The sequence below is a fragment of the Musa acuminata genome, chromosome BXJ1-8 (genome assembly GCF_036884655.1).
Source record: "Musa acuminata AAA Group cultivar baxijiao chromosome BXJ1-8, Cavendish_Baxijiao_AAA, whole genome shotgun sequence".
In the NCBI taxonomy this organism is placed as follows: Eukaryota; Viridiplantae; Streptophyta; class Magnoliopsida; order Zingiberales; family Musaceae; genus Musa; species Musa acuminata.
The window spans coordinates 8,860,895-8,885,837 of record NC_088334.1 but is presented as its reverse complement, the minus strand read 5'-3'; the positions used below and the strand labels follow the sequence as shown (position 1 = coordinate 8,885,837).

The window sequence follows — 24,943 nt, the reverse complement described above, 5'->3', positions numbered from 1 at the left end:
GTATGCCTGAGGCAGTAATGAAAGGATCCAGGCATCAAAGAATCTTTATCTAAATGTAGAACAGCTACTATGATTTACAAAGACATGACCAGGAAGTGCAAAGGGCTTTAGTTCAATTCACTCTAATGGAAGCACAACCACACACCAACCAGAATTGGAGCATCCATCCAGAAAGAGCTCAAGGGCCACACATACATCGGCCACAAACATTCCACATGCCCACATCAATAAATCGGCCACTCTAGGAAGGCAAAATAATGGATGTCCAAAGTTGAACAAATAAAAGAATCAGCTTTACTAAATCATATTGCCCTATCCAACAGTAACTCTAACCCCCCCTCTTTTCACCCCCTGTCTGCCACTTGTTGCAGTAGGCGACGGGGATACCTTATACAATTTGTTGTAATGTAACTGGAGAATATCTACAAACCCCAAAGGAGAAAAGAAATATCAACTTTAAAATCTCATCTACACTGCACAAGTCTGCAAGAACTTGAACCTCATGAGCCTACCATGATTTGTTGATGCTGCCAAGATTTTCAAGGACCACAAGCATAAGTACGCAGCGAGGGACCATGCAAATTTTGGCAGGACCAATGAGCATGTGATCTCCGTTGTACGGTACGATCCTCAAATGGATCAGCTGCATCGTCATAGCCAGAAGCTTGGCTTTGGTCGAAGAGAAGTGGCAGCAAAAGTCTACGCGATGATCATTTGATGGTGACTCCCAACATACCCATGTGTTGGCCAAATCAGTCATAGATGTACAGGCAAACCAAAATTTTGATAGGACCTGATCCATCCGTCCCGTCCACCAGTTAGTATCACCTGACCCCAGGCATGGGAAGTGTTCCTGCAAGATGTCTTCAAGAAATTGTGGTGGGATTTGGACAAGTTAGGTGCAGCAGAGTTCAAAGGTAGCTTCTCCTCTGGCCATGTTGCTGAGCACTTTGGCATAAACTTTGAGAACTCATGGCCCAGAGCAAAACCATGAGAAGGTGACAGAAACAGGGTGTCATTGCCATTCGAATCTTCTAAGCGACCTTTAGATTCATCTTTTGTGCCTCCCGCTTGCTCACTGTTGACTTGTTGGGAATGGAAAACCTCAGAGGTCATAGAGATCCGATTTCCAGATTTGAAACCGTGCCAACTTAATGCAATGGAACAATTACTGGAGAAGAAATGCTCACAAGACCGTCTGCTCTTAACATGGTTGGAGACTGGGGCATTATGGCTGCTCCAGACATAGACATTGGAATCCTCACTGGCAGAGATGATATGCTGCCCATCTGCGGTAAAAGAAGCAGATATCTGACTTCTACCATTATGAAAACCTGAAAATAGAAAGTAAAAGAAGTGAGGATGATGGACCAACAACATTTCTTGTGAAAAGTGGTTGATATGATCAAGAGGATAGGATGAACACAGACCCTTGTACTTGGAGACTAAGTCAATCCCATCAAAAACTCGAATACATGAGTCTGCAGAAGTGACCATCAAAGTTTGAGGATCCCTTGGGCAAAACTGTAGGTAAAAACCAATTTACAGAAGTAAGAAATTACACGAGAGCAATTAAGAATTTATGCCAAGCATGAATAGTTGATGTTCTCTGCAAGCTACCTGAAATCCAGTAATCCGCTTGGTCGGGGACTTCTTTTTGCGTTGCAAGGATATCTGAGATTCAATTTGCAGATAGTCACCTGTCACGTATACAATAGGAGAAATAAGTGACTTCATACAAAATTATACAACAAAGATACAGAGCAAACCGCCGTTAAAACACAATACTCTCTGCAGAATTGATTGTCACATCTTCAGGCAGCATATACATCAAAAAGTATGTTTTGCTAAATAGGCATGCGATAGTTTGAACAATTATTTTCATTAAAAATGTTTTTAAGGTTCAATATTTCAAACATGTTAATATTTCACTACTAATCAGTATCAAAATGTATAACTAACTGATCGAGACTTTCTATATTACACAGAAATGCGACCATCGAGGCTGACATAGCTGATGAATTTTTTACCCATATATCTCAATATATCTTCATATTGAGATGGCATATCCCATGAAAGATAGCCCGTAAACAAAGGTTGCCAAAACAAAACACCACGCAGATGTTATAAAAATAACTCGACCACTGACAGAACTACTGTATAAATATGGATCAAGTATTTATGATTCATGCAATGATATGAAACATGCAAACAGAAGAATTTATAAATCCGCTAATAAGTTAATATTACCTGATGCATCATAAAAGCAACAATTGCCTGTCAAGGTGCCCACGACCAATCCCTGTAAGAACCATGAATTATTCATATAGATTTCCTTCAGCATCAATTCTTCATAAACAATCAGAAAGTGACTAAATACCTTTCCATCGGGCCGGTAACAAATTGCAGTGACTATTTCTCCAACATGAACCCAATTCACAACTTGACCTCCTGAAATATCCCAAATACGAACTTTTCCATCGATGGATCCACTTATGAAGAAATTCTCATCAATGGGATTATATTGAACACAAGTCACTGCATTATTTATTTGATAACCACAGAGGAATATATCAGAATGAATAGAAGAAAAAGATTCACAAAAATAACATAACTACGTTACAATAAGCAACTACCGTAATTCGTATGGGGAAAAACTTTGAGGCAGCTATCAGATCCAACTTGCCACAGGCGAACAGTTTTATCTTCGGAAGATGACAATAGATGCTGCATGGAAATAATTGAAGAATCAGGACTCTTGAAAGCAAAAGTGAAAAATCGTAGGCACAAAAACAGTCGATTAAAGAAGGTGACAGACCTTATTTGATGACCATGAGAGATCCAACACATCTGCAACATGCCCATGGAATTCATGTACCGGTTTCTCAGATAGCCGAAAAACAGCAGGGGGAATAACCACACATGCTGAATCTGCAGTTGTCCTCATACCCCTGGACTTGGACTTGTTGAGCCTATCAGCGTGCACCAAAGTTAACTTGCCACTATCATTCACTGTGATGTATATGCACGAAGGATCATAGTCGGGAATACTGATTTCATTTGTCCTTTCACATTCCATGACACGCCACACCCGGACGATCGCATCTGCACCTCCACTGGCCAAGTACTGTCCATCAGTGCTAAACTTCATGGTCAAGATTGCACCATCATGTGCTTTGATGTCTTGCCCTCTGTAGACTGCAGACAATACCTTTGACCACTTTCTCAATGGCCTAACTTTCACTCTCCCAGACTCACCAATTCCATTCTTATCTTTGTCTGAAGAAGATGAATTACACTCCACACCTTGCCTATCTGTTATGCATGATAACAGAGAGATTTTTCTATCAATGCAAACCCCACTACCTAATCTACACAGCCACCCAAGCCTCTTCTTCTGCACAGAAATGTCGGATTTTCTTGATGCATTACCTTGTCGATGCATGAGCCGCTGGATAAAAGACAGTGGACCCAAACTTCTCTTGAATTGATCATATATCCGGTTCGAACCAACAACATGAAGGCTTCTCACGTAATCATCCGAATTCTTGATTCTGCATATCGAGTTCTCTTCCGAGACCTCCTCACAGGATGTGCTCGCGTCCTCTCTCGACCGGCTGGAGACTGAAAGGTTATACTCCGTATCATAGCCTCTTGGCACAGACCCAATATCCGACACGATCCTGTCGATGTCTGGCTGGATCTCATCTTCGACCTGTATCTGTCCAACTCGATAGGTGGAGCTCCGAAGCCAGCCGCTCATGGGATCCATGCCCATCCATCTCAAGAACTTATCTCGGCGTTCTTTCACGCCGTCGGGACTCGTGATCCAGACGTCGAACAAGGGACCGGCCGGTGCTCGACTGATGAACTGATCCTCCGGCAAAATATCGTCCTTTGTTGGGGTGCTGGGACAAGAATCGAACACCGAGGAGATGTCTTCCCGCGCCTCGAAAAATAGATCCTCCTCTTCTTCCTGAAACATGAAACCATGAGCCATGATTTCACACTTCTCTCAAGGGAGAAAAAGGAAGACCTCGGTGCACCCAAGCAACACCCTCATCCGCTCTGCAAAAACAGTAAGCGTGGATATAAATACATGTCCCAAATCTAGACAGATTCAGCACCGTGGATTGCCTTGATTGCAAGACAGATCACCGGTCACAACCAGAGGGAACGAATCCCGCTACCAAGGTGCGGGTGCTACGGGATACATTAAAAATAGAAAACAATTGTCCTAAAAGGGAATGCCGACTTCTCTCCATCCATGAGAAGGCCTCAATCCCCAATTGTAGTCGAGGAGACGCCGAAGCCCCAAAGCTCAAAGAGGTAAATATTCGATTTCGATAAAAAAAAAAGAGAGCAGGAAATCACACGAAAAGAAAGCAGTTTCGATCCAGAACAAATAATCTGCGCGAAAATTCCACATATGACGCCGAATAGAACAGGAGCATCTCACCTGGAGGCCCATCAGGGGCCGGGCACCACCCGAAGGATCCGAGGCGAGCTATCTTCGGCAGCAATCCCGTTTCACCGGTTCCCTTCCCCTCCCGCCTCCAATTCGGAGATTTCGACTGCCCAGCAATAAAACACCGATCTTGCAGTAAAGGAAGGGGAAGAAACCGAGGGCAGAAATCTCGAGTTCCGAGTTCGGTGGCGCGAGGAACGAGATTCGAAGGCTTCGCGCTCCGGCACTCGCTTTCTCTCGGTACGATATATGTTATCTTGGCTTCGCTTTGTTTTGCTTTCGACCCTCCATGTGTGTACTGCGACCTTTTATGTCATTCCTTCTCTCCTCACGCCGCTGCTTCTGCTGCAGCTGCTGCTCCTGCTCCCTTCCTTTCTCTCTCTTTCTGCAGCAGCAGCGGCAGCAACAGCTGCTGGCTGTGGCTTCCCAAATCTGATCCGGTTTCTTCTCTGGCCCGACCAAAAGACGGAAATCCCCTGCTCCCTGCTCCCTTCTTGCACTGACGCCTACCCCCTTCCCCTTCCCCTTCCCCTTCCTAACAATATCATTAACCTCATCGACGCCGCTGTCGTTTTATTCTCTTTAAGACGGTTTCATCTCAACCCCATTCCCAGTCCAAAGTCAAACCGGGAACGCAGTGGAAGTGGTCCGCATACGTCAACTCGGACGTGTGTTCCCTGCTTCTTACGTGGATTAACGTAACGGCGATGCTTTCTACGACTCACTCGGGGGCCTTAAGATTCGCATCGACCCTGATGGGCGCCATCGAAACCCAAAGCCTTTTGATCGCACGATTTGGGTTGCGATGGAGCATCCAAGCCGTCCATCGACTCTGATCATCAAGATCACGCGCGAATCTCAGAACACGTGCATCCATTCTTTTAGATGTTAATTGGTTAAGCGTGTCTGGAAAATAGGCCCCCAACTTTAGATGATCATTTTATTCTATGCTGGTGGAGCATTTATTTGATATGTTTTGGGAAAGTAGTAAATGCGATGAGACTACAATTCTCGAGACCCGAAAGAGAAGGTGGTGGATATGGTGATGTTTTTTTTTATGGTATTTGTTTTATATTATCGTGTAAATATAATTTTAGGTAATACGGTCGGATTTTATGGGATGGGAGAAACGCACAAAGCTGTGATGGTCATGCATGGACCAGAGAAGGATATCGGTTGAACATGACATGACATGAGATGTCTGGGAAGTTGTGGAGCGGTGGTGGTGGTGGTGGTGTTTTCAGGTGACGGTCATCCGTCGGCGTCGTTTACGGTGGGGTTTCTTGGTTTCTTTGTCTTCCCAAACATGGCGCCGCCAGCCGCGACCACCTCTGCCTGCTTCCTTTTCAAGTCAACACTTGGATTTGACTCTTGCCGTTCATCGCTCTCTCCCGTAGCTTCTATAATTTTGAGTATTTAATTAAATCTAAATATGATTAGATTTCACAGATAAGTCACTTCCTTTAAATTCTGGAATCCCATTAATCTGACGCGGTGCAGCCATCAGACGGGAAGGGGCTTCTTTTAGTTGGTCCGACGAGTGGGGGCCACGAGTTTTCCTCGGTGGTGGCTCGATGAAGACACGAGAGCAGCACCCTTCTTTTCGCCGCCTTTTGATCGTGCGTCGCAGATCGGATGGTGGAGGTTGGATCACGTGGCCCTCCTCACTGATGGCCATGCCTGCGCCACGTACTCGCACCGTGTTTCGTATACGCGGCACTAATACGACAAGGCGACACAAGTGCCGGTCATAGTCCACCACAAAGAACAGTCAACTTGGTAGCGTTTGCCTTTTCACATCCTCGCAAAAACCCTTCTCACATTGTTTTGTAAGATTATGTTGGGTTCCAGATGTGTCTTGTCATCCCCATCGAATAAATGCATGCACTATCCATGTGCCACCATGTTCTAGGGTTTGCAGGAAGCACAACACCAACGAGATCTCTCACTCTGATTAGGGCTGCTAAAGCATGCTTGTTTCTTGCCCCCACAGTGATCCGCATGAGTCATTAGGTGGCAATTATTTTAGCAGTAGCTCAATCATTCCTTGTCTTGATGTCTAACCAGTTGTTGCCACACGAAGACCGTGCCTCTTTCAAAGAAGTCGATGTGATGGAACATTACACCTGCATTGTCTTATGTTTGCAGTCTTTGCGATATGCGCGTGGAACATAAACAAAACAGGCTGCACCTGTGCAAGTTTGGGTTCAATGATTAGAGATCCCTGTTGGAGAGGTCGTGGACAGATCAGCGGATATGTTTGCGATAATTGATGGATGCGATTAGGTTAAGAAGAAAAATAACGAGGAAGGAAATCTTTACGCAGTAGATTTTTTTGCTGGTAATGATTTGAAATCAGCTATATATCAAGTAGTTTATGGAGCTTCTCGATCCATGTTACGTGGGCATATCTTGCTGTCCACGTGCATGCATGGTTTCTCAGTGCTCGATCGTTGCGTCGATGACAACGCCAGAGAACTCCTCGCTGTGCAGACTTAGTATACTGTGAGATTCTAATGAAATCAGCAACTAATCGATTGATGAATCATTCGAGATACGAGATATACGCCATCCCTTCGCAGTCCAATCCGTGGAAGAAGAGAGAGATTAAAAGAATGTCAGCTGGTGGAAAGATTTCAAATGATAGTATATAATATGGATGGTGTTTTGTACCATTAATACTGTGGTCGAGGTATTAGCTCGGCTTGGCGTATCTCAATGCGTATCAGTGTGATCTCTGAGCTTGTATTGACTTGGAGTCGGGTTGAAGGGTTACGACCCATGTTCCCACAAATGAAGGCGATGATTAAGTTAGCAAAGGTTTTGAGAGTTTGGGAGAATCTATGAATGTTTTTTTTCTTGACCCTCTCGGTATTGTTCTTGGGATTGCTTTTATACCTATTTCTACGTGCGATCGTACGTAGCAACTTTAATAATCCTTGATCGTTATCGTACATAGGTGTTTAATGCCCACTAATGCTATAGGTGATTGGCCCGTACTTTTGGTGCAGGCGTCGTCTGATCTGCTCAATTAAGTCTCGTTCGATGTTGTTTTTCGTCTCGTGTGTGGCTTGGTACATGATCGTGCCACACCTATATAGCCTCGAGGGAAGTGGATGTAAAGGGATGACATTAGGTGGCTAACTTGTCTTGGCTCGTGGTGCTGCATTAACTTGGTGTGATGTGTCGGTTTACAGATGTCACGTGAAGTGAATGGCAAAATATGCTATATCAAATAGAGACAACAGTTTCTTCTCCCCCCTTCCACCAAGCGAATAGTTAGTAAGGAGAGAGAGAGAGAGAGAGAGAGAGAGGGAATACATCGATCTCAGGTTAGCAGGAAAGCAACCTTGTATCTGTTAAGGTCGATAACCGGACCGATTCTTCTGCTTTGGAGCTTGAAATGGTCGCAGTTGGTGTCCTCCTCACCCCAATACAAGTCAAGTCCAAGCAGTGTGCTCTTGATTTGACCCCTGTGGCCGCTATCTTTTCGGTAGTAGCACTAAATGGACTTCTGCTTTGGAGCCAATGGATCCTTTGACAGAGAAGGCATGCCACGGTGTCCAAGTCAATCCATTTCCATTGACGGTGTCAAGTGTGTTTGCACTGCCTTCGCATGGTATGCATGTATTCCACATGGTTTCTCTAAGATTGGGCCCAACACTTACTTTGGGGAACAACATGGACAATGGGCCGAGCGAGCAACGATGGACGTTTGGCTTGAAAGATCGAACCATCTCAAGTGCGTACAGCATTTGTACTTAACAATTTCTAAAAGAATAAAATACTTGAAAAAGAGCAGGAAATTTCCATCTTGATGCCTTTACTTCAAATAATATATGAAGACTTTCCAAGCTAAAACACTTCAGAAAGTCAATAGAAATTAAATTATTTATTATCAATTATAAATACCATTGAGTTTAGCACAAACTCATTTCTGTACCCTCTCACAAAAATTTCAAAAAATTTCTCTAATATTTTTCTCTCACCGTGTCTAAATTCACTAGAGAGAAACCTAAGAGCATTTAAAATATTTTCTCACATCTTATTCAGATCAAAATCTAGAGATACATGTAATATTTATAAAATAATAATATCTAAACTTTTTTATTTTGGAGAAATTAGAAACATATATAATTTTTTTGAAAAAAAACAAGACCCTTTCCTTAAAAAGAATTTTTTTCTTATTAAAATTTCTTCTCCCTCCAGAATATTGACTCTACCAAGTTAAGAATACTTACTAACCCCAATGTATATGAGAATATATGTGTACATACATGATGACATTATTGTTTGCTGGCTTGAGTAGATGGTAGAAAGTTTTGAGGTCCATATCCATTTTAGGTTACTGCACTGGATCTGAATGGATTAAGCTTTCAATTAATGGAGAGTGGAAGAGCATGTTAGGTTGGATATCAAGAGGGCTTTGGATAGACTCTAATCAGCCAGTAGAGACAGTGAATCTCTCTCTCTCTCTCTCTCTCTCTGTGCCTTGCAGACTTTTGCAAGGTTCATATTTCTGGCCACAATTTAGAGATAGCATCTGTCAGCTATAGAAGATTACTTTTTTTTTTGTTTGGTATCATGATGAGTGGCTGAGGCACGAAAGGGATAATACATCTTCTCATGTTCATAGACATGGTTGGTGGGGCCATGGGAAATTAAGTACTTTGATCCGCACGGAGTAGTCCTTCAAAGTACAATAAAGGACATGGAGACTGTGCCTACTTTCTCTTTACCTCTCTTTTTCTTTATCGGGATTAATTTGGGTCGTCTTTGCTCTCACAATCAGTAAATTTTGTTTTATTGGATACTGTTATGTTTGGATTTGTTGTGTTTAATCCTTACAGTAATGAGATGTAAAAACAATTATCATCTTCGTATTTCATTATAGTAAGATGATCGAATCATCCTACTATTTTATTTTATGATTTAGCTGAAGAACTGAAAGAATGAAATATTTTTAATAAACATACGTATATTTGACATATGGATTAGATAGATCGAAAAAGATAAACAAATTAAGATGTGATAATAAATAAGTATAATATTTTTTATAGTGTCATGAGAAGATGTTATCGACGTCCTCATGAATATGACATGAGCCAATCTTATATGTATAGGATTGTCCAAAGTAATTTCAAAATAAAAATATCATATTTTTGAGGTATCACATTTTCGAAGATCGAGGTAAGAAAAAAATTTTCATTCTAATTTCTCTGATGCTTGAGTTAGTAATCCGAGATATATACATACAAACACGAGCGATGAAAATTGATCATGCACTAAAGTAAGTTTTAATATATTGTAAAGGGATAATATATTCTATAAAAATATTCTACATAGTGACAATCCTCAACCACTTCTAACAACCTTCATTTGATCTCTAATATTTGTCTCTAATAGTTTGGTCTCGATTCTTGTTTACCTGAACAATATGAAATGGAGGCAACATATGATGATTAATCGATGATTTTTTTTTATCAAAATTTTAAACAAACCAAAATCGATCAATATATACATCAAAATAGTCGGTATATCTATATATTTAACCATAACCCTTGGTATATATATATGTATGTACTAATTTACTCACTCGTCGATAAAGATCGACTCCTTCATGCATGTTGGGTCCAGCCTATATACGAGCTTCGACTAGATAATTTGGACAATAAACCTAAATCTGATTTATTAAAAAAAAATATAAAAAGGAAGAGACATGCATAGTGAGAGTAGCGAACAAGGCGTGCATGAGAAAGAAATAGAGAGAGAAAATGGGAAAAAGTTAAGATTTCTGAAGGTTTTTACTAGATGATCGAGCGACAAAACTTGGTTGATTTTGACTTAAATTTTATATGAAGAATTCTTGCAACAAGCTCTATAATCTTAATGGTAACGATGTGTAGTTTGTCCTCTCTAAGGTGCTTTCATGCTATATCCATTTTATGAGATCTAAATTTTTTTTTTCATAAAATCCATCTTTGACGATGATGATATGTTAATGTTGAGCTAAGATATTTGTTCATGATATTATTATGATCCTTTAGTTATTCTGGAGAAGATTTATTGTAAATCTGTTATCATTATTGGTGATAGTGGAAGTTTGAGGTGGACTACAGTCCCGTGGTTTTTCCCGCATCGGGTTTTCCACATAAAAAATTGTTATCTCACTTTGTGATTGATTTATTGCTCTAGTGTTTATACTACTCTGGTTAATATTTACATTTTGGTAACAAGTTGGTATTTTGATGAGGAACCCATTTTAAAACACAAAGAGAGAAAATAATTATTTCATTATAATAGTTTTTCCTGGTATTAGAGCAACAGGTTGTTTGGTGCTAGTTTTGTTTCTTGTGTGATTGAAATAGAGAAGTCAGATGATATGATTAAATTGAACTAATCAAATTATTCCACTTGGAGGCGTATGATGGAAGATTTATTTTATTGCAAAGATTTGTATAAGTCCATCAAGGTTAAAGATAAACCTTCTAATATGGAAGATAAGAAATGAGAGGTTCAACATAGAAAAGCTATTGCTTATATTAGAAGATGGATGTATATAAATTTGCATGAAGATATTTCTGATGAAACCAGAGCTGATGTTGTTTGGAAAATATTAGAAAATCTCTTCGCGAAAAAAACAATGGGAAATAGAAATTTTCTCCTCAGAAGACTTGTAAATTTGAAGTATAAAGATGGTGATAACATTGTTGAGCACATAAGTCTATTTCAGAGTCTTGCAAACAAGCTGTTTGTTATGAAAATGAATATAGATGATGAGATGCAAGGATTATTACTTCTCATCTCTTTACTAGAAAGTTGAGAAACATATGTGGTGATAATTTATAACTCCATGAGAGGACTTTAAATATAGATACGGTTAAAGACAATTTACTAAATAAAGATGTTAGAAGGAAAGAACAGGGAGAATCTTCTATTGGTGCATCTATTACTGAAAAACAAGAAAGACGTGGAAGAAGTCATATCAGAAATTCATATGGTTATAGAAGAAGTCTATAAGAGATATCAAATGATGTTTTCACTATAATAGGTCAGGTCACATGAAGAAAGAGTGTATGTTTTGGAAGCGAGAACAGAATGCAATAAAAAAAATGAGAAAAAGACCAATACATTTGGTGTTGAAGGTGATATCATTATTATTTGTGATGACGGTTATATCAGTCTGGCAGCTCAGGATAGTAACTAGGTAATTGACTCTGGTGCTTCATTTCATGTTACTTCTCATGGTGATCTTTAGATCTTACACTGTTGGTGATTTTGGTAATGTTAGAATGGGAAACAGTGGTACATATAAGATTATGGGTATTGAAGATATCTGCTTGGAAACCCGTATTGAGAGCAAATTGATACTCAAATAAGTCAGACATGTTCCAAATATTCATCTTAACTTGATGAATGGTTTACATACTATTTTGGTGAAAACAAATGGAAACTCACTAAAGGTTCTTTAATTGTGGCAAAAGAAAAGAAATTTAACTCTTTTTATATTATGAAAGCTAAGCTACACAAAGAAGAGATTAATGCAATTCAGAATGATGAAAATATAAATCTTTGGCATAAGAGGCTTGGTCATATCAGCGAGAAGGGACTTCAAACTCTTGCTAGAAAGTGGTTCTTTCCAGAGTTGCAAGGTACATCTCTTAAATCTTACGATCATTGCTTAGTTAGAAAAAAATAGAGTTACCTTTCATGCATATCCATCATCTAGAAGATCAGATGTTATTGATTTGATTCATACTGATATTTGTACTATGCAAACTAAAACTCTTAAAGGTGCTCTTTATTTTGTTACTTTCATTGACCATTCTAGAAAAGTATGGGTTTTTACTTTGAAATCTAAAGACTAGGTACTCGATGTTTTTAAAGAGTTTCATATCAATATTGAAAGAAAAACTGGCAGAAAGCTAAAGTACGTTCGAGCAGATAATTGTGGCGAGTATAGGGATCCTTTTGAGAATTATTGCAAGTTCCATGGTATCAGGCTTGAGAAAATAATTCCTAAAATTTCTCAGTAGAACAGTGTGGCAGAAAGGATGAATAGAACCATTGAAGAAAGAATCCTATGCAAAGTTACCTAAGTCATTTTGGGCGGAGGCCGTGAGAACTACAGTTGACTTTATAAATCTTTCTTCATCAATTCTTTTGAAAGGTGATGTTCCAAAGAGAGTTTGGAAAGAAAAATATATATCTTATAATCACTTGAGAGTCTTTGGGTGTAAAGCATTTGTTCATATTCCCAAAGATGAGAGGTCCAAACTTGATAATAAAGTAAAAGCATGTATCTTCTTAGGATATGGTCATGAAGAGTTTGAGTACAAATTATGGGATCCAGTGAACAAGAAGATTATTAGAAACTCTATTTATTATTCCTTGGAGTTTGGGTCTAGTTCCTTCACCTGTAGTTCATGATAATCATGGAAGAGATGAACAAGAAGATTGTGATGAGAATGTCAGTGATAATACTCCTATAGTTGATGATGTTGAACCAACTAAATAAGCATTTCCACCACCGGTTGAGATTCCATTGAGAAGATCCATAAGAGAGCGACAATCATCTACCATATATTCTCCACATAAGTATATTATGTTTACTAACGGGGGAGAGCCAAAAACTTAACAAGAAACTATTCTACATGAGCATAAGAATGAGCGAGTTAAAACTATGCAAGAAGAAATGAGATCCTTACTTGAGAACCACAACTATGGCTTGATAAAGTTGCCTAAAGAGAAGAAAGCTTTTAAGAATAAATGAGTTTACAAATTGAAGATCGAAAATAATAGCTCACAACAAAGATACAAGGTACGACTAGTTGTATTAGTGAAAGGATTCAGTTAGAAGAAATGTATTGACTTTAAAGAAATATTTTCTCTTGTGGTGAAAATTTTCTCTATCCGAGTTGTTCTTAGTTTGGTTGCCTGCTTAAATTTAGAAACTGAGTAACTTGATGCGAAAACAATATTTCTTCATGGTGACCTAGAAGAAGAAATTTACATGGAGCAATTTATATGGACTCAAACTAGAATGTTTTAAAGTCAAAGGAAAAGAAAATATGGTGTGCAAGCACAGGAAAAACTTATATGGACTCAAACAAACACCTAGACAGTGGTACAAGAAATTTGATTCCTTTATGATGAACCAAGGATGCAATAAAACCACATTTGATCATTGTATGTTTACAAAGAAGTTTTCAGATGATGATTTCAATATTCTTCTACTATATATTGATGATATGTTGATTGTTGGCTATGATGTTTGTAAAATTAAATAGCTTAAAAGAAAACTAAGTAAGTCTTTTGCTATGAAAGGCTTGGGATCGGTAAAACAATACTTGGTATGAAGATTTTTCATGATAGGAAGAAATAGAAGCTTTGGCTATCTAAGGAGATCTACATTGAAAATGTTCTTGAAAGATTTAACATAAGTAAAACCTAAGCAGTTTGTTCTCCACTTATAAGTCATTTCAAGCTTAGTTCGAAACAATGTCCTACAAGTGAGAAAGAAAAAGAAGAAATATTCAAAGTGTCTTACTCATCCGTAGTAGACAGTTTGATATATACTATGGTTTGTACTAGACTAGATATATCTCATGTAGTTGGAGTTGTCAGTCGATTTTTCTCTAATCCTAGTAAGGAACATTATGTAGTCGTGAAATGAATATTAAGATATCTAAGAGGTACTTCCAGATTGTATTTATGTTTTGGCAGTGATAAACCTATGCTAGAAGGGTATACAGATGCAGACATAGTAGGTGATATTGATTCCAAGAAGTTCACTTCGGGATTCTTGATTATATTTATAGGGGGAGCAGTCTCTTAGCAGTTTAAGTTACAGAATTGCATTATTTTATCAACCACAAAAGCAGAATATATAGCAATTATTGAAGCATATAAGGAAACTTTGTGGATAAAAAAGTTTCTACAAGAATTGAGCTTGAAACAGGAAGGATATACTATTTATTGTGATAATCAAAGTGTCATTCATCACTCCAAGAATTCAATATATCATTCTAAATTCAAGCATATTGATGTTAGATATCACTGCATTCGTGATGTACTTGAGATGAAAGAATTGTACTTAGAAAAATATGCATACCAATGAGAATGGATCAGATATGTTGACAAAGTCTTTGCCTAAGGAGAAGCTTGAAGCATGTAGACGAAGAGCGAACTTAGTAGAACCCATCATAGGTGCTGGAGGGGTAGAATTGTTGGGTCCAGCCGATACGTGGGCTTGGACTAGATGATTTGGACAATAAGCCTAAATTTGATTCATTAAAAAAAAAAATGAAAACAAAAAAAAGAGATGTGCATAGTGAGGGTAGCTCAGCGAACGAGGCGTGCATGCGACAAGGGAATAGTAGCAGCATGAGAAAGAAAAGGAGCAAAAGTTCAGATTTTTAAGAGTTTTTGCTAGATGATCGAGCGACAAAACTTCGTTGATTTTAGATCAAATTTTATGTGAAGAATCCTTGCAATAAGCTCTACAATCTTAACGGTACCGATCTATAATTTGTTCTCTCTAAGATACTTTTCCGCTATACCCACTTTGTGATACTTAAAATTTTTTTTTTATGAATTCCATTTTGATGATGATGATATGTTAATGTTTCAAGATATTTGTTCTTAATGTTATTGTGATCCTTTGGTTATTCTAGAGAAGACTTATTGTAAACCTATTATCATTATTGGTGATAATGAAAGTTTGAGTTTGACTACCGTCCTTGTCTCATTTTGTTATTAATTTATTATTTTACTATTTATACTGTATTTTGATAATAATTTTATATTTTGATAATAAATTTATATTTTTGATGAGGAAAGTATTTTGATATAGCAGTTAACATAACGAAAAGAAAATTATTTCACTATAATTTTTTTTTCCAACACTGTAACGGGTCTAACTCGTCCACGATCGAGGATGCAGACGGTAGGAAAAATATTTCGCAACGCGTGGAATTCACATCTAAATGGTTGACCGTCTGACGATTTGTTTAGCTAACCGATGTTGACGATGGAAGGAGACCACTCGCTCCGTGTTTACTGCACCAAAACAAGGGGAAACAACACAGCGATGTGACCTGTGGCTGATGGCCTTCTCTTCGGTGGAAAGCTTCACCGGCTCAGATACGCTGCTACATATCCACCCATCCACTGAGTCTCAAACGGTGGCACAACAAACCAATGGAAGACAAAATTTAAGTCGTAAGACAGCATTGACCGATGGATTTGGTCTGCAGCCATTCCATTGGGAGGTGAAGTGCACGCCTACGTGTGGGAAGCTGAACCACTCCATGGAAAGTCTGCACTCCACAACTTCCATATCCACAGTCGAGAACTCCGCGGAGAATGATGGCCGCTGGGAAAGAAGACGAGCACGATGATGACTGTAGTACATTAAGACTCGAATCGGATCGTAACAAATGGAGACACGGATGAAGAAACACTTCGATCTGATACACGTCCTCCGCTAGTGCTCCACTAGCGAAGAATCCAGGCGAACCGGACACGGATGATGAGACTTGGAACACTGTTCATCCTATGATGTTGCAGGCCAGCTTTGCCCAGAAGTCTTGAAACATGTCTCGAGTCATCGCCATGGAACAAAAGACATGCATGCTTCGGCTAAAACTATAGCATGCCTTGTACTGGGATTCGAGCAGCAACGTTAGTGATCTTACCTACCATCATTGCCAACGATTATAGCAGTGCTGACCAACATCCATTTAAGCAAGCTTCTGCCATGAATGGCCACCACCTAACATCTCAACATGCATCCTCAGAACTGAGTTCTAATCCAAATCCTGACATGATCGTAATCCTAGTAATAAACTTTTGCTCTTTGACGTATGTATGTGATCCAAGTTGATGAACTGTACCTCCCCACACATTCCTTTTCCCTGAGGCCTCCCTTCCTCGCGCTCTATGTTGATTAGCCATACACGTATGTGAAACCGGAATGTGTGACAGTGCCACACAAACTGAGATGCTTAGGATGTGACATCACCGATGAATTGGCCGAGCGATTCAAGATTCATGGCCATCTGATACACGCAAAATGACAGAAGACTTGTTGATGTCAAGACGCTCCATCTTGATTTGGACTTGACCTCGAATATATTCTTGTCCAGGATTTGGACTCAGAGCTTTGTCACGCCAACATCTGCCTGAGATCTCTCGAGATAAACTGCGTGATGGGTCTGTTAATTTGAAATAAATTTCCTTAAATACTATTCAATCCCTCGTATTTAGTTTAGATTCGAATTTTACGGGATAAAAATATTGATTGCCACAATTTTCTTCGCTCTTGCTTGGACTCGAGAGGAGTCGACGAGAAGGATCGATTCCATTAAGCCAAGATGATAACTTCACAACGACTCACCGAAGTCCTCCCTCCAGCGTTGGGTCCGATCAATCGAGAATGTCATCGATGATGGCGTGTCCAACAACCAATTGATGGCGAATGATGGCTGGTGACAGGCCCTAATGATTTATGTGTTTTCTAATTGGTTAATCACCGCCATCTACTTATCTGCGAGGGCCCCACTTTGTTGTACCCATAAAGGCCCCTCGTTAACTCCTTAAACAATCGATTACATTCACCTAATGACATTTCGCAGGTCGATAACTAATGATCGGACGTCGGAGGATCGACGGTGATAGTCTCCCATGGAAACACGTGCTGATCACGCCACCGACTTCCCTCGGCGCCGATGCACCGTATGCCGCAGTGTGGTGGAATCACACACTGCAATCCACTCAGACGGGACAAGCGAACAGGCAGCAATCGACAAGACGCCCACGCAAATGGAAATGGTGGCATTAAAATACCAGCCCCAGAATAATACGACTTTTGGACGACTGGAATCCCATCGCTGGCTGCTCTCCCTCAAGTCCATCCGTGCCGGCACCACCGTCATAGCTCCCTTCTCTAAGCTCTCCCTCTCTTTCTCTATCTCCGGCCACCTGCTGCTGCTTCTTCTTCTTCTTCCTGGCGATCCTGACGCCTTGTGAGAGCGCCGCCATGGATACTGCTCAGTGGCATCAGGTACGTACATCTAACGACTCGAGATCTGGGTGTGACTCCGTGGTTGGCTTTTGGGATCTCTTCGGTCTTATGTCGCTGGGTGTGGATGTCGGAGGACCTGATGCTCTGTGTTGAAATTGATGTGGATCTTTGTGTTGGAAGCTTGCAACCCTCGCCTCTCCTAATCTGCTTTTAATTCTCTCGTGCCTCCTCCTCTCTGGAATACCTTTTGCTTCTCCCTCCCCCCTCCGCAGTTCGTGCAATAAAAGCAGTGACATGAAAAAGGCCACTTTGCTTTGACATTGTTGATGAATAAAGTGCATCTGATTTCCCTTTCATCTTGTCTTTGCTTCGATCTTTTTCCATCTCTTTTTCTTAACCTCACATCGTTTCTGATCTCAAGAAACCTATCTATCTGTAGTCTGTGTTTGCTAAAGTTCTTTGGTGACGTCTAGTGTTCCTTATGGGGGGTGTGGGTGTTGTCAGGAAATAGGGCTGGTGAAGCCCGCGGAGATGGTGTCTTCCACCGCCACCACCAGCGGGAGTAATAGTTGCACCACGGCCAGGCCGCAGGTGACGGAGAGGAGGGCCAGGCCGCACAAGGGGCAGGCGCTCAGCTGTCCCCGGTGCAACTCCACCAACACCAAGTTCTGCTACTACAACAACTACAGCCTTACTCAGCCCAGGTACTTCTGCAAGACCTGCAGGAGATATTGGACCGAGGGTGGATCTCTCAGAAACGTTCCTATAGGCGGTGGCTCGAGAAAGAACAAGCGGTCCTCCGTCTCCTCCTCCTCCACCACCACCACCACCGCCGCCGCCTCCATGATCACCTCTTCCACCGCCACCGCTACATCTGCAGTAGTGTCAAACCCTAAAAAGCTCCCAACCGACTTCGTCCCCCCTCCCATCTCGCTCTCTGCTTCTCACAAGTTCCATGAGGGACAAGACCTGAACCTGGCTTTCCCTCACCCTACACTCCCTGAGTTCAATGACTTCCCCGGCTTGGAGAGCACTACAGTCAACAACAACAACAGTAGCAACACCGACAACAGCAGCAACCCATGCAATGCTGTTGGTGCTCTCTCTGCCATGGAGCTACTGAGCAGTGGTATGACCGCAAGAGGGATTGGGCCATTCGTGCCGATGACGCTGCCGGAATACCCAACCGGGTTCGGGTTGCAGGACTTCAGGGCTCCTGCCCTTAGCTTCCCGATGGAAGGCATTGACGGAGGGGGAGGAGAAGGGGGTACCGGTGGGTATGAATCATTGCAGGGGTTGCAGGAGGGTGCCGGTGGAAGGCTGTTGTTCCCTTTTGAGGACCTGAAGCCAGGAGTCCATACAAGCACTGCTGAGTTCGAGAACAACCGGAGCCAAGGTGGTCATCCTCCTGGCTTCTGGAATGGGATGATGGGCGGAGGAGGCTCATGGTAGAAGCATTCCTTGATTCTAAGAAGCAAAAGCTAAAATTCGAGCGTGTATTTACTTTCTGCTCTGGTTTCAGATGATGGAATTGAACCACTTTATTCGGGATTTGCTGAGAACTAACAGAGGACAAGAAGATACATGAGGTTCCTTCTCCTTCATTTCTTTCCATCACTACTCCCTGTTCTCGTCACCATGGACATGTGAAGCTTCTTTTTGGGTTGGCTTCAAGAGGGAGGGTGTCTTTTCTTGCTGGTAGGGATCATTGCACCACAGACTGAAAAGCATGGGAGAAGAATGGGGATCCTTTGTGCTTTCATGGATTTGGTATTCAGGTCATACTGTAGCAACAGTGTGGACTTTGCATGGACCAGAACTAGCTTAGGGCAAAAGCGAAAACTACCCACCCACTTCTTTGTTTATGTTACTACCACTCAGAACAAGGGGTTGAGGATACAACGTGCGTTAGCATTCATGGTATTCACTGGCTTTTTATCTGTCATTTTTCCTTTCCCTTCTGCGTCCGGTCTGAGATGTCATGTCTCATCATCCCCATCGAGATTCCTCCAGCTGTGAACGCACTCAGAGAAGCAGCGGAGAGCCAAGGAATAAGTCGGTATGGCCGCACTCCCCTTTCCCCCACCCCCTCGAAGTACTTCTTCCCCTTCGCATGGATTACATATACTCGAGTGTGTGTGTGTGTTAGGCGACTGTTCTGCTTCCATTATGATATTGGAAGACACATCCCCTCTGTCCCTCCCTTCCCCTCGCCTCATGTAACATAGACTGATGCAAGCTTGGCTTCCCCACACTAATGATTCCTTCCCCCCACACACACCATCTCCATGCATGATTACCAAGAAGCCACTCACATGTGGGTCCTCTGCAAACATTCCCCTAGGGATGAGGTATGGGGAATGATTCCTTCTTCGTCTTGATGCTGACACCAACACGTGGCTACTTATTTCATACAATAAAGGCTCTGTTACCGAAGGTGAGCGACATCCAAGTTTCTCTACGATGTCTGTTCTTCACATGCTGCCTAAGTTCATCTTCCCCATCGAATTGTCTTTCCCACAGGGACCTCCCATGCTGTGATCACCATAAGCCAACAGGGATAGGTAGGCGTTAAGTAAGGCGTGCCACCCACTCCATGTCACCTCACATGCTTTTGATGATCTGGTGATGCTGTTGCTTGTCTGCATGCCACTCGTGGTCCGCCAATTACGCCAGTAAATGGAACGTCTACCCTTCGAGTTTCCAGTCAAGGAACATCCATTGCCGTCTCCGTTTGATGCTCGTACCAAAGTCCTTCGTTTTCATCAGCATTATTGACGCATTCATGACCTTTTGATTTGCTGTCGTCGCATCTCTCTCTCTCTCTCTCTTACCCAATTCTAGTACGCCTTGCATTCTACTACGTATCGCATAGTTTTCCCCCCTCCTTTAAGAGGTAATGGATGGATCATGATGATCAGCATGACGACATGGAATGGAAGGGAATCCAAGCTGTGAGCATGCAACGCAAGCCGTATCTAATGATTCAGCCGAGGGAAGGATAGGTTGGGTAATGAAAGGTATTCTACAGCTGCTGCATTGAATGGTTTGCCGAGGGCCCGATTGGACTGTCGCAGAGCTTCAGCGTTCGCTAGCTAGCAGACGAACGTACTCGTGCCGACGCCATGTTATCACTGTTTTAATTCTCACGTACGAGTGACAAAGAATCAACACGTGAACTTGTCGGATCTCTTATTTCATGCTCTCACTATCTTTGCTGCTGCTGCTTCTTCTCTGTTTGGTGCTGTAGATTCAACAAGCCACAAGGAGAGAGAGAGAGAGAGAAAGGGGTCCAAAAATCAAAGAGCTAATTCTAAAAAGACTAAAAGGGTTGAACTGAATCATCTCCTATAATGATAATGATATGAATTCTACGATCTAAGCTTGTGGTGGAACAGGTGGTGCTGACGGATTTTACCTAATCAAAACAATGGCGTTATCATTTTTGATGATTGATCTGCTTGCCTTGTTTCCGATTGTCTTATATGAAAGATGGAAGATGTAGAGGGGACTTCGATCAACATCAGTCACCAAGTTCCAAGACACCAGAACAAGACAACGTCATGATAGAATGATCTCCCTGTTGCTCCTCTTCCTTCTTCCATCGAGGGGCCCCTTCAGAAACAGTGAATCGGCATGTGAATCCAATGCATGGGGTGCACCATCTTCGTTTGCTGGAGAACAGGAAGTTGACTGCTGTCTCGTATCGAAGGTCTAGCATTATCCAGAAAGGAGAGAAACATGTAGTTTCTCTCCTGTTTCTGCCAAGACTCCTCACAGCAATACATGAGTGGCTTGTGGGAGGGAGTCTCATTTACCACGACCAGTACACAGTTCGTGGAGATATCCATTGTTGTGCAGAGTTCTGCAAGAAAGCCATCAAGTAAAGGATTGATGGACCACTACCGGATGGCATGAGAAGATATCCTTCTGAGACATGTATCGGGCACTGCATTGGTTGGCCTGCTTTGATTACAAGGACGAGCAGAGTTCCTGCGGTGAACAACCGGCACAATGATGGCAAGCGTGCTCGGAAGAATAGGCTTGCATCTTAGGCGTCCATTGAACGGTCTTAGGAAACGAATAGGCTTTGGTGGCAAAATGCCTTTGGCGAACGGAAACGAATGTTTCGGTTCGGCCCATTAACAGAATCATTTGGTCCGTTAAAGGCCCATATGAACACTGGCCGCTTCGTTCGACGACGACAGGGGACGACAATAGGCTTAGTTCGTCAGATCGATCGATGATCTGAGGCCGAGGTGCATCTTGGATCCTCGCACAGAGATTTCGCTTGGCCCGCGAAGCAGCAGCGTTTGTTGGACAATCTTTAGATTTCGAGACGGGGGTGGCATGACGGCGATCTTGGCGCAGCGGTTCCTGCCGTCGGTGGACTCGGAGTGCCTTGAGAGGCATTCCCTTCTCCCCCCGACCGGCGGTGCGACTTGGCGGTGGGGGAATATGGCGCCATGTACTTGCCGGCCCCCGGCGAAGCTCGGCATCATCCAAGAAACGAAGAGGTCTGCCGCCTTTCTTTATCTCCTCCGCATGATGCATACCAAGAGAAGAGAAAAAGAGAATTGAATGGGGTGAGTGAAATTTGGGTAGGCGTTTAAATTAGGGATTCCAATGGAGAATTCTGAGCTTTAATGTTCTATTCTTGTTCTCGATTCATCTTCTCGCTCTCTCTCTCTCTACTATTTATAGTCGAAAAGCTAGCCGCATGGTGGTTAGGGTTCTCTTTTGCTCTCCCAATACGGAAAAGCATCAAGAAAAATTACTTTCTTTGTAAGATTTTAGGAATAATTTGGAAGTTCAAAGCCATCAATCATAAAACCAAAAATGGTCCTTGGAAATTCAATGGTTCAGAAGCTAATTGGTGATCGGGATGACTACCATGTCGAGGTTGAGCTTAAAATGGATCTATACATTGTACTCAATGTCCTCAAAGTTGCCTGTTGTAAGCTCAAATGAAGCTAGGATTTGGTTTTAGAAATCATTGCTTACTGAACCAAACTGAACACTGCTCATCCCCATTAGTTTGATTGAAAGAGCTTTTATCATCAGTATGGTTACTTGGAGATGAAACTTTTAGCTTGTATGATTGTTCTGCATGGTAAGTGATTTACTTGAGTTAGAGAAACACTTTCTAACCGAAAGTGCTTCACTCATGTCGATCGTTTGAAAGAGGAAGTAAAACTGCAGAAGATGCAACCTTGCAACACAGTCCATGACTGAATGCTGTACTTGGATCAGTGAAAATTGAGACTATCTGACATTCCTGAATAAGCTTCTCATTTTAATTTTCTTGGCATTCACCAGCAGCAGAAGCAATAAGACTGTGTTTTGTGATGAATTCCTGATACCTAACCTGACTAAAAATCTATTACTTTTGCCATTTATTATCACAAAAAAATTTCGGTGATGGTGGTAATTTTTCTGTTGATGTCTGACAGTGAGATTATGTAGGTTGTTTTGTGGAACTTTAGATTATTATTTAGCTCTAGTGCTTTAAATTCTTGTCGGCACCTCATCAATCTCTTCTAGGCTAATCTTCTTTTTCAATCTGGAATGTGTTAAGTTTCACTGGTTTGACAATGTAGTGGTCCTTTCGTTTCATAAGATTCAATCAAAGTATTGTGATATGAAATTGCAACGGGGTGACTAATAATATGACATTTCCATATGCCTGATCCAACATTTGGAAGTAAACATGCTTCTTACTGAGATTAATTAGAGATGCATAGTTCTTCTTAAGAACAATCAAAGATGCTTCTTATGTAGATTCTGTTATAGGAAGAGGCAACCGTTTGACATGACAGCCAAAGACATTTTTCGTATCGAACACTTTATAGACTACCAGTAATTCTTGGATTTTAGGTTATTTATCTAGATATGATGGTTTAAAAATCAGCCTAATTCCGTATTTTAGTGATTGCATATATATTTTTTTTCCTGTTCTGGATTTTAGTTATCAGATATTAATTCATAAGTTGACTCTTTTTTTTCCCCCCTTTCGAAAACTAGTTATCAGATGAGAAGCTACAGGTGGAGGACAGCCCTTGCCTTGGATACAGGTGGATCCCCTAGTAGCAATGGTCAAGAGAACCTAGGGGATAATGCAGGGCTTGGCAGGACTAGATTGGGCACTATTGTACGAGCCGCTGCTGCACAGCTTCTTGAAAAGTTAAATGCTGCTCGGAAGAACTTTCCGATGAAAATATTCCTCCTCCTCTTGGGTTTCTACACAGCCAATGCTTTAGCAACAATCCTAGGGCAGACCGGTGACTGGGATGTCCTGGTGGCTGGCGTGGTGGTGGCTGTGATCGAGGGAATTGGCATGCTCATGTATAGAAAACCATTCACTACGCCCGTAGGGAGGTTGCAGAACTTAATTGTGATGGTGAACTACTGGAAAGCTGGTGTATGCTTGGGTCTCTTTGTTGATGCCTTCAAGCTAGGAAGTTAGAACTTGAATGTTTCTCGACCTGGCTATATCAATAATAGCTTTCCTGGTTTCTTCAGATTCGCTTGGCAATTGCCTGGAGTTCCCCTGGGTTCGGCTGTTTTTGAGCCAACTGGTTGACTTCGATGTGCCGTAGTTTTTCTTTTTTTTTTCCTTTTCCATGTTCTTCTATTTGCTCTAAAATGTCTTTAAACGCTTAATAGTCTTGTGTCTTCTCAAGCATGTTCTGAACCGGTTCGATGAGCCTAACATTTCCAAGTCCAGGAGCTGCAGGACCTATCAAGGTTCAATGACGAAATTGCTTATGGTTGCTATGAGTTATTTTGGGTCGTGTTTGAAGAGGTTCTGTTCTTGATGTATGGATCAACAGCTTTGTGGTGCAGCCATTGGTATGCAAGGAGGCGTCACAAGAAGTGTGTTGTTCATGGTGCCTGCTATTGTTTAGATATCAATTATTAAACTCTGAGGTAGCAGATTCTGATTATTTCTTCGGCAGCAATGGGAGTAAAAGGAGATGCAGATAGTGATTGCCGTCCTGCTTCCTATGCTTCCGATCTTTTTCGTCATCATGAGTTAAAATATCTTTCATTTTCAGTAGTTTTTTTTTTTTTTTTCAGTTCCTTTAGTTCTTTTCTGTTCTCGCCAATTACAATCTCACACCATAATTGTTGGTGCTCGAACTAGTTTTTGTGGCGGAAGACTCCGTGATGTGAAAACTTCTTGGTTTAATTCAAAAGCTTTTATTGCAACTCAAAGCTTATGAATTTCATTTTGTAAAATCTTGATCAAAATGATTATGTTAAAATTAATAGTAATACACTACGATGTAGTTGTCTCTAACTCTAAAATTTAGGTTGAGCTAAATCGGATTGATCGACTCGAATGAGCCCTATTGTATTCCTTTTCTTCGTCATCAAATATAGTGCAAGTTAAACTTAATTAGCCCCTCAATTTTTGGCGTACACAGCTGATTTCTAATAACATA

The 24,943-nt window shown here is 41.4% G+C and overlaps 3 protein-coding genes across 6 annotated transcripts; 2 read left to right on the top strand and 1 right to left on the bottom strand.

The window, feature by feature from the left end:
• Window positions 1-271: 271 nt before the first annotated feature.
• On the bottom strand, window positions 272-4,998 carry LOC103993219 (uncharacterized). Of its 2 annotated transcripts, none has more exons than XM_009413195.3 (8): window positions 4,460-4,998; window positions 2,819-4,068; window positions 2,637-2,727; window positions 2,381-2,538; window positions 2,251-2,302; window positions 1,621-1,700; window positions 1,431-1,524; window positions 272-1,334 (listed from the first exon to the last, which is right to left on the bottom strand). In XM_009413195.3, exons 2-8 carry the CDS (start codon window positions 3,998-4,000, stop codon window positions 757-759), a joined length of 2,235 nt encoding a protein of 744 aa, XP_009411470.2. In that variant the 5' UTR covers window positions 4,001-4,068; window positions 4,460-4,998; the 3' UTR covers window positions 272-756. The 2 variants fall into 2 exon arrangements, with proteins under 2 accessions (XP_009411470.2, XP_009411471.2); XM_009413196.3 differs by having other exon boundaries at window positions 2,819-3,976.
• Window positions 4,999-17,308: 12,310 nt separating this feature from the next.
• On the top strand, window positions 17,309-24,016 carry LOC103993220 (dof zinc finger protein 1). 3 transcript variants are annotated; one of them, XM_018829688.2, is made up of 5 exons: window positions 17,309-17,534; window positions 18,000-18,943; window positions 19,018-19,932; window positions 20,019-22,081; window positions 23,520-24,016. In XM_018829688.2, coding segments are annotated over exons 1-3 (969 nt in total). In that variant the 5' UTR covers window positions 17,309-17,510; the 3' UTR covers window positions 19,019-19,932; window positions 20,019-22,081; window positions 23,520-24,016. The 3 variants fall into 3 exon arrangements, with proteins under 3 accessions (XP_018685233.2, XP_018685232.2, XP_064934893.1); XM_018829687.2 differs by having other exon boundaries at window positions 17,310-17,534; window positions 18,000-19,932; window positions 20,019-22,012; XM_065078821.1 differs by having other exon boundaries at window positions 17,310-17,534; window positions 18,000-19,932.
• Window positions 23,527-23,961, top strand: LOC135589045 (ycf20-like protein). The gene has a single exon (XM_065081359.1). The coding sequence runs from the start codon at window positions 23,527-23,529 to the stop codon at window positions 23,959-23,961; it is 435 nt and encodes a 144-aa protein (XP_064937431.1).
• Window positions 24,017-24,943: the final 927 nt, after the last annotated feature.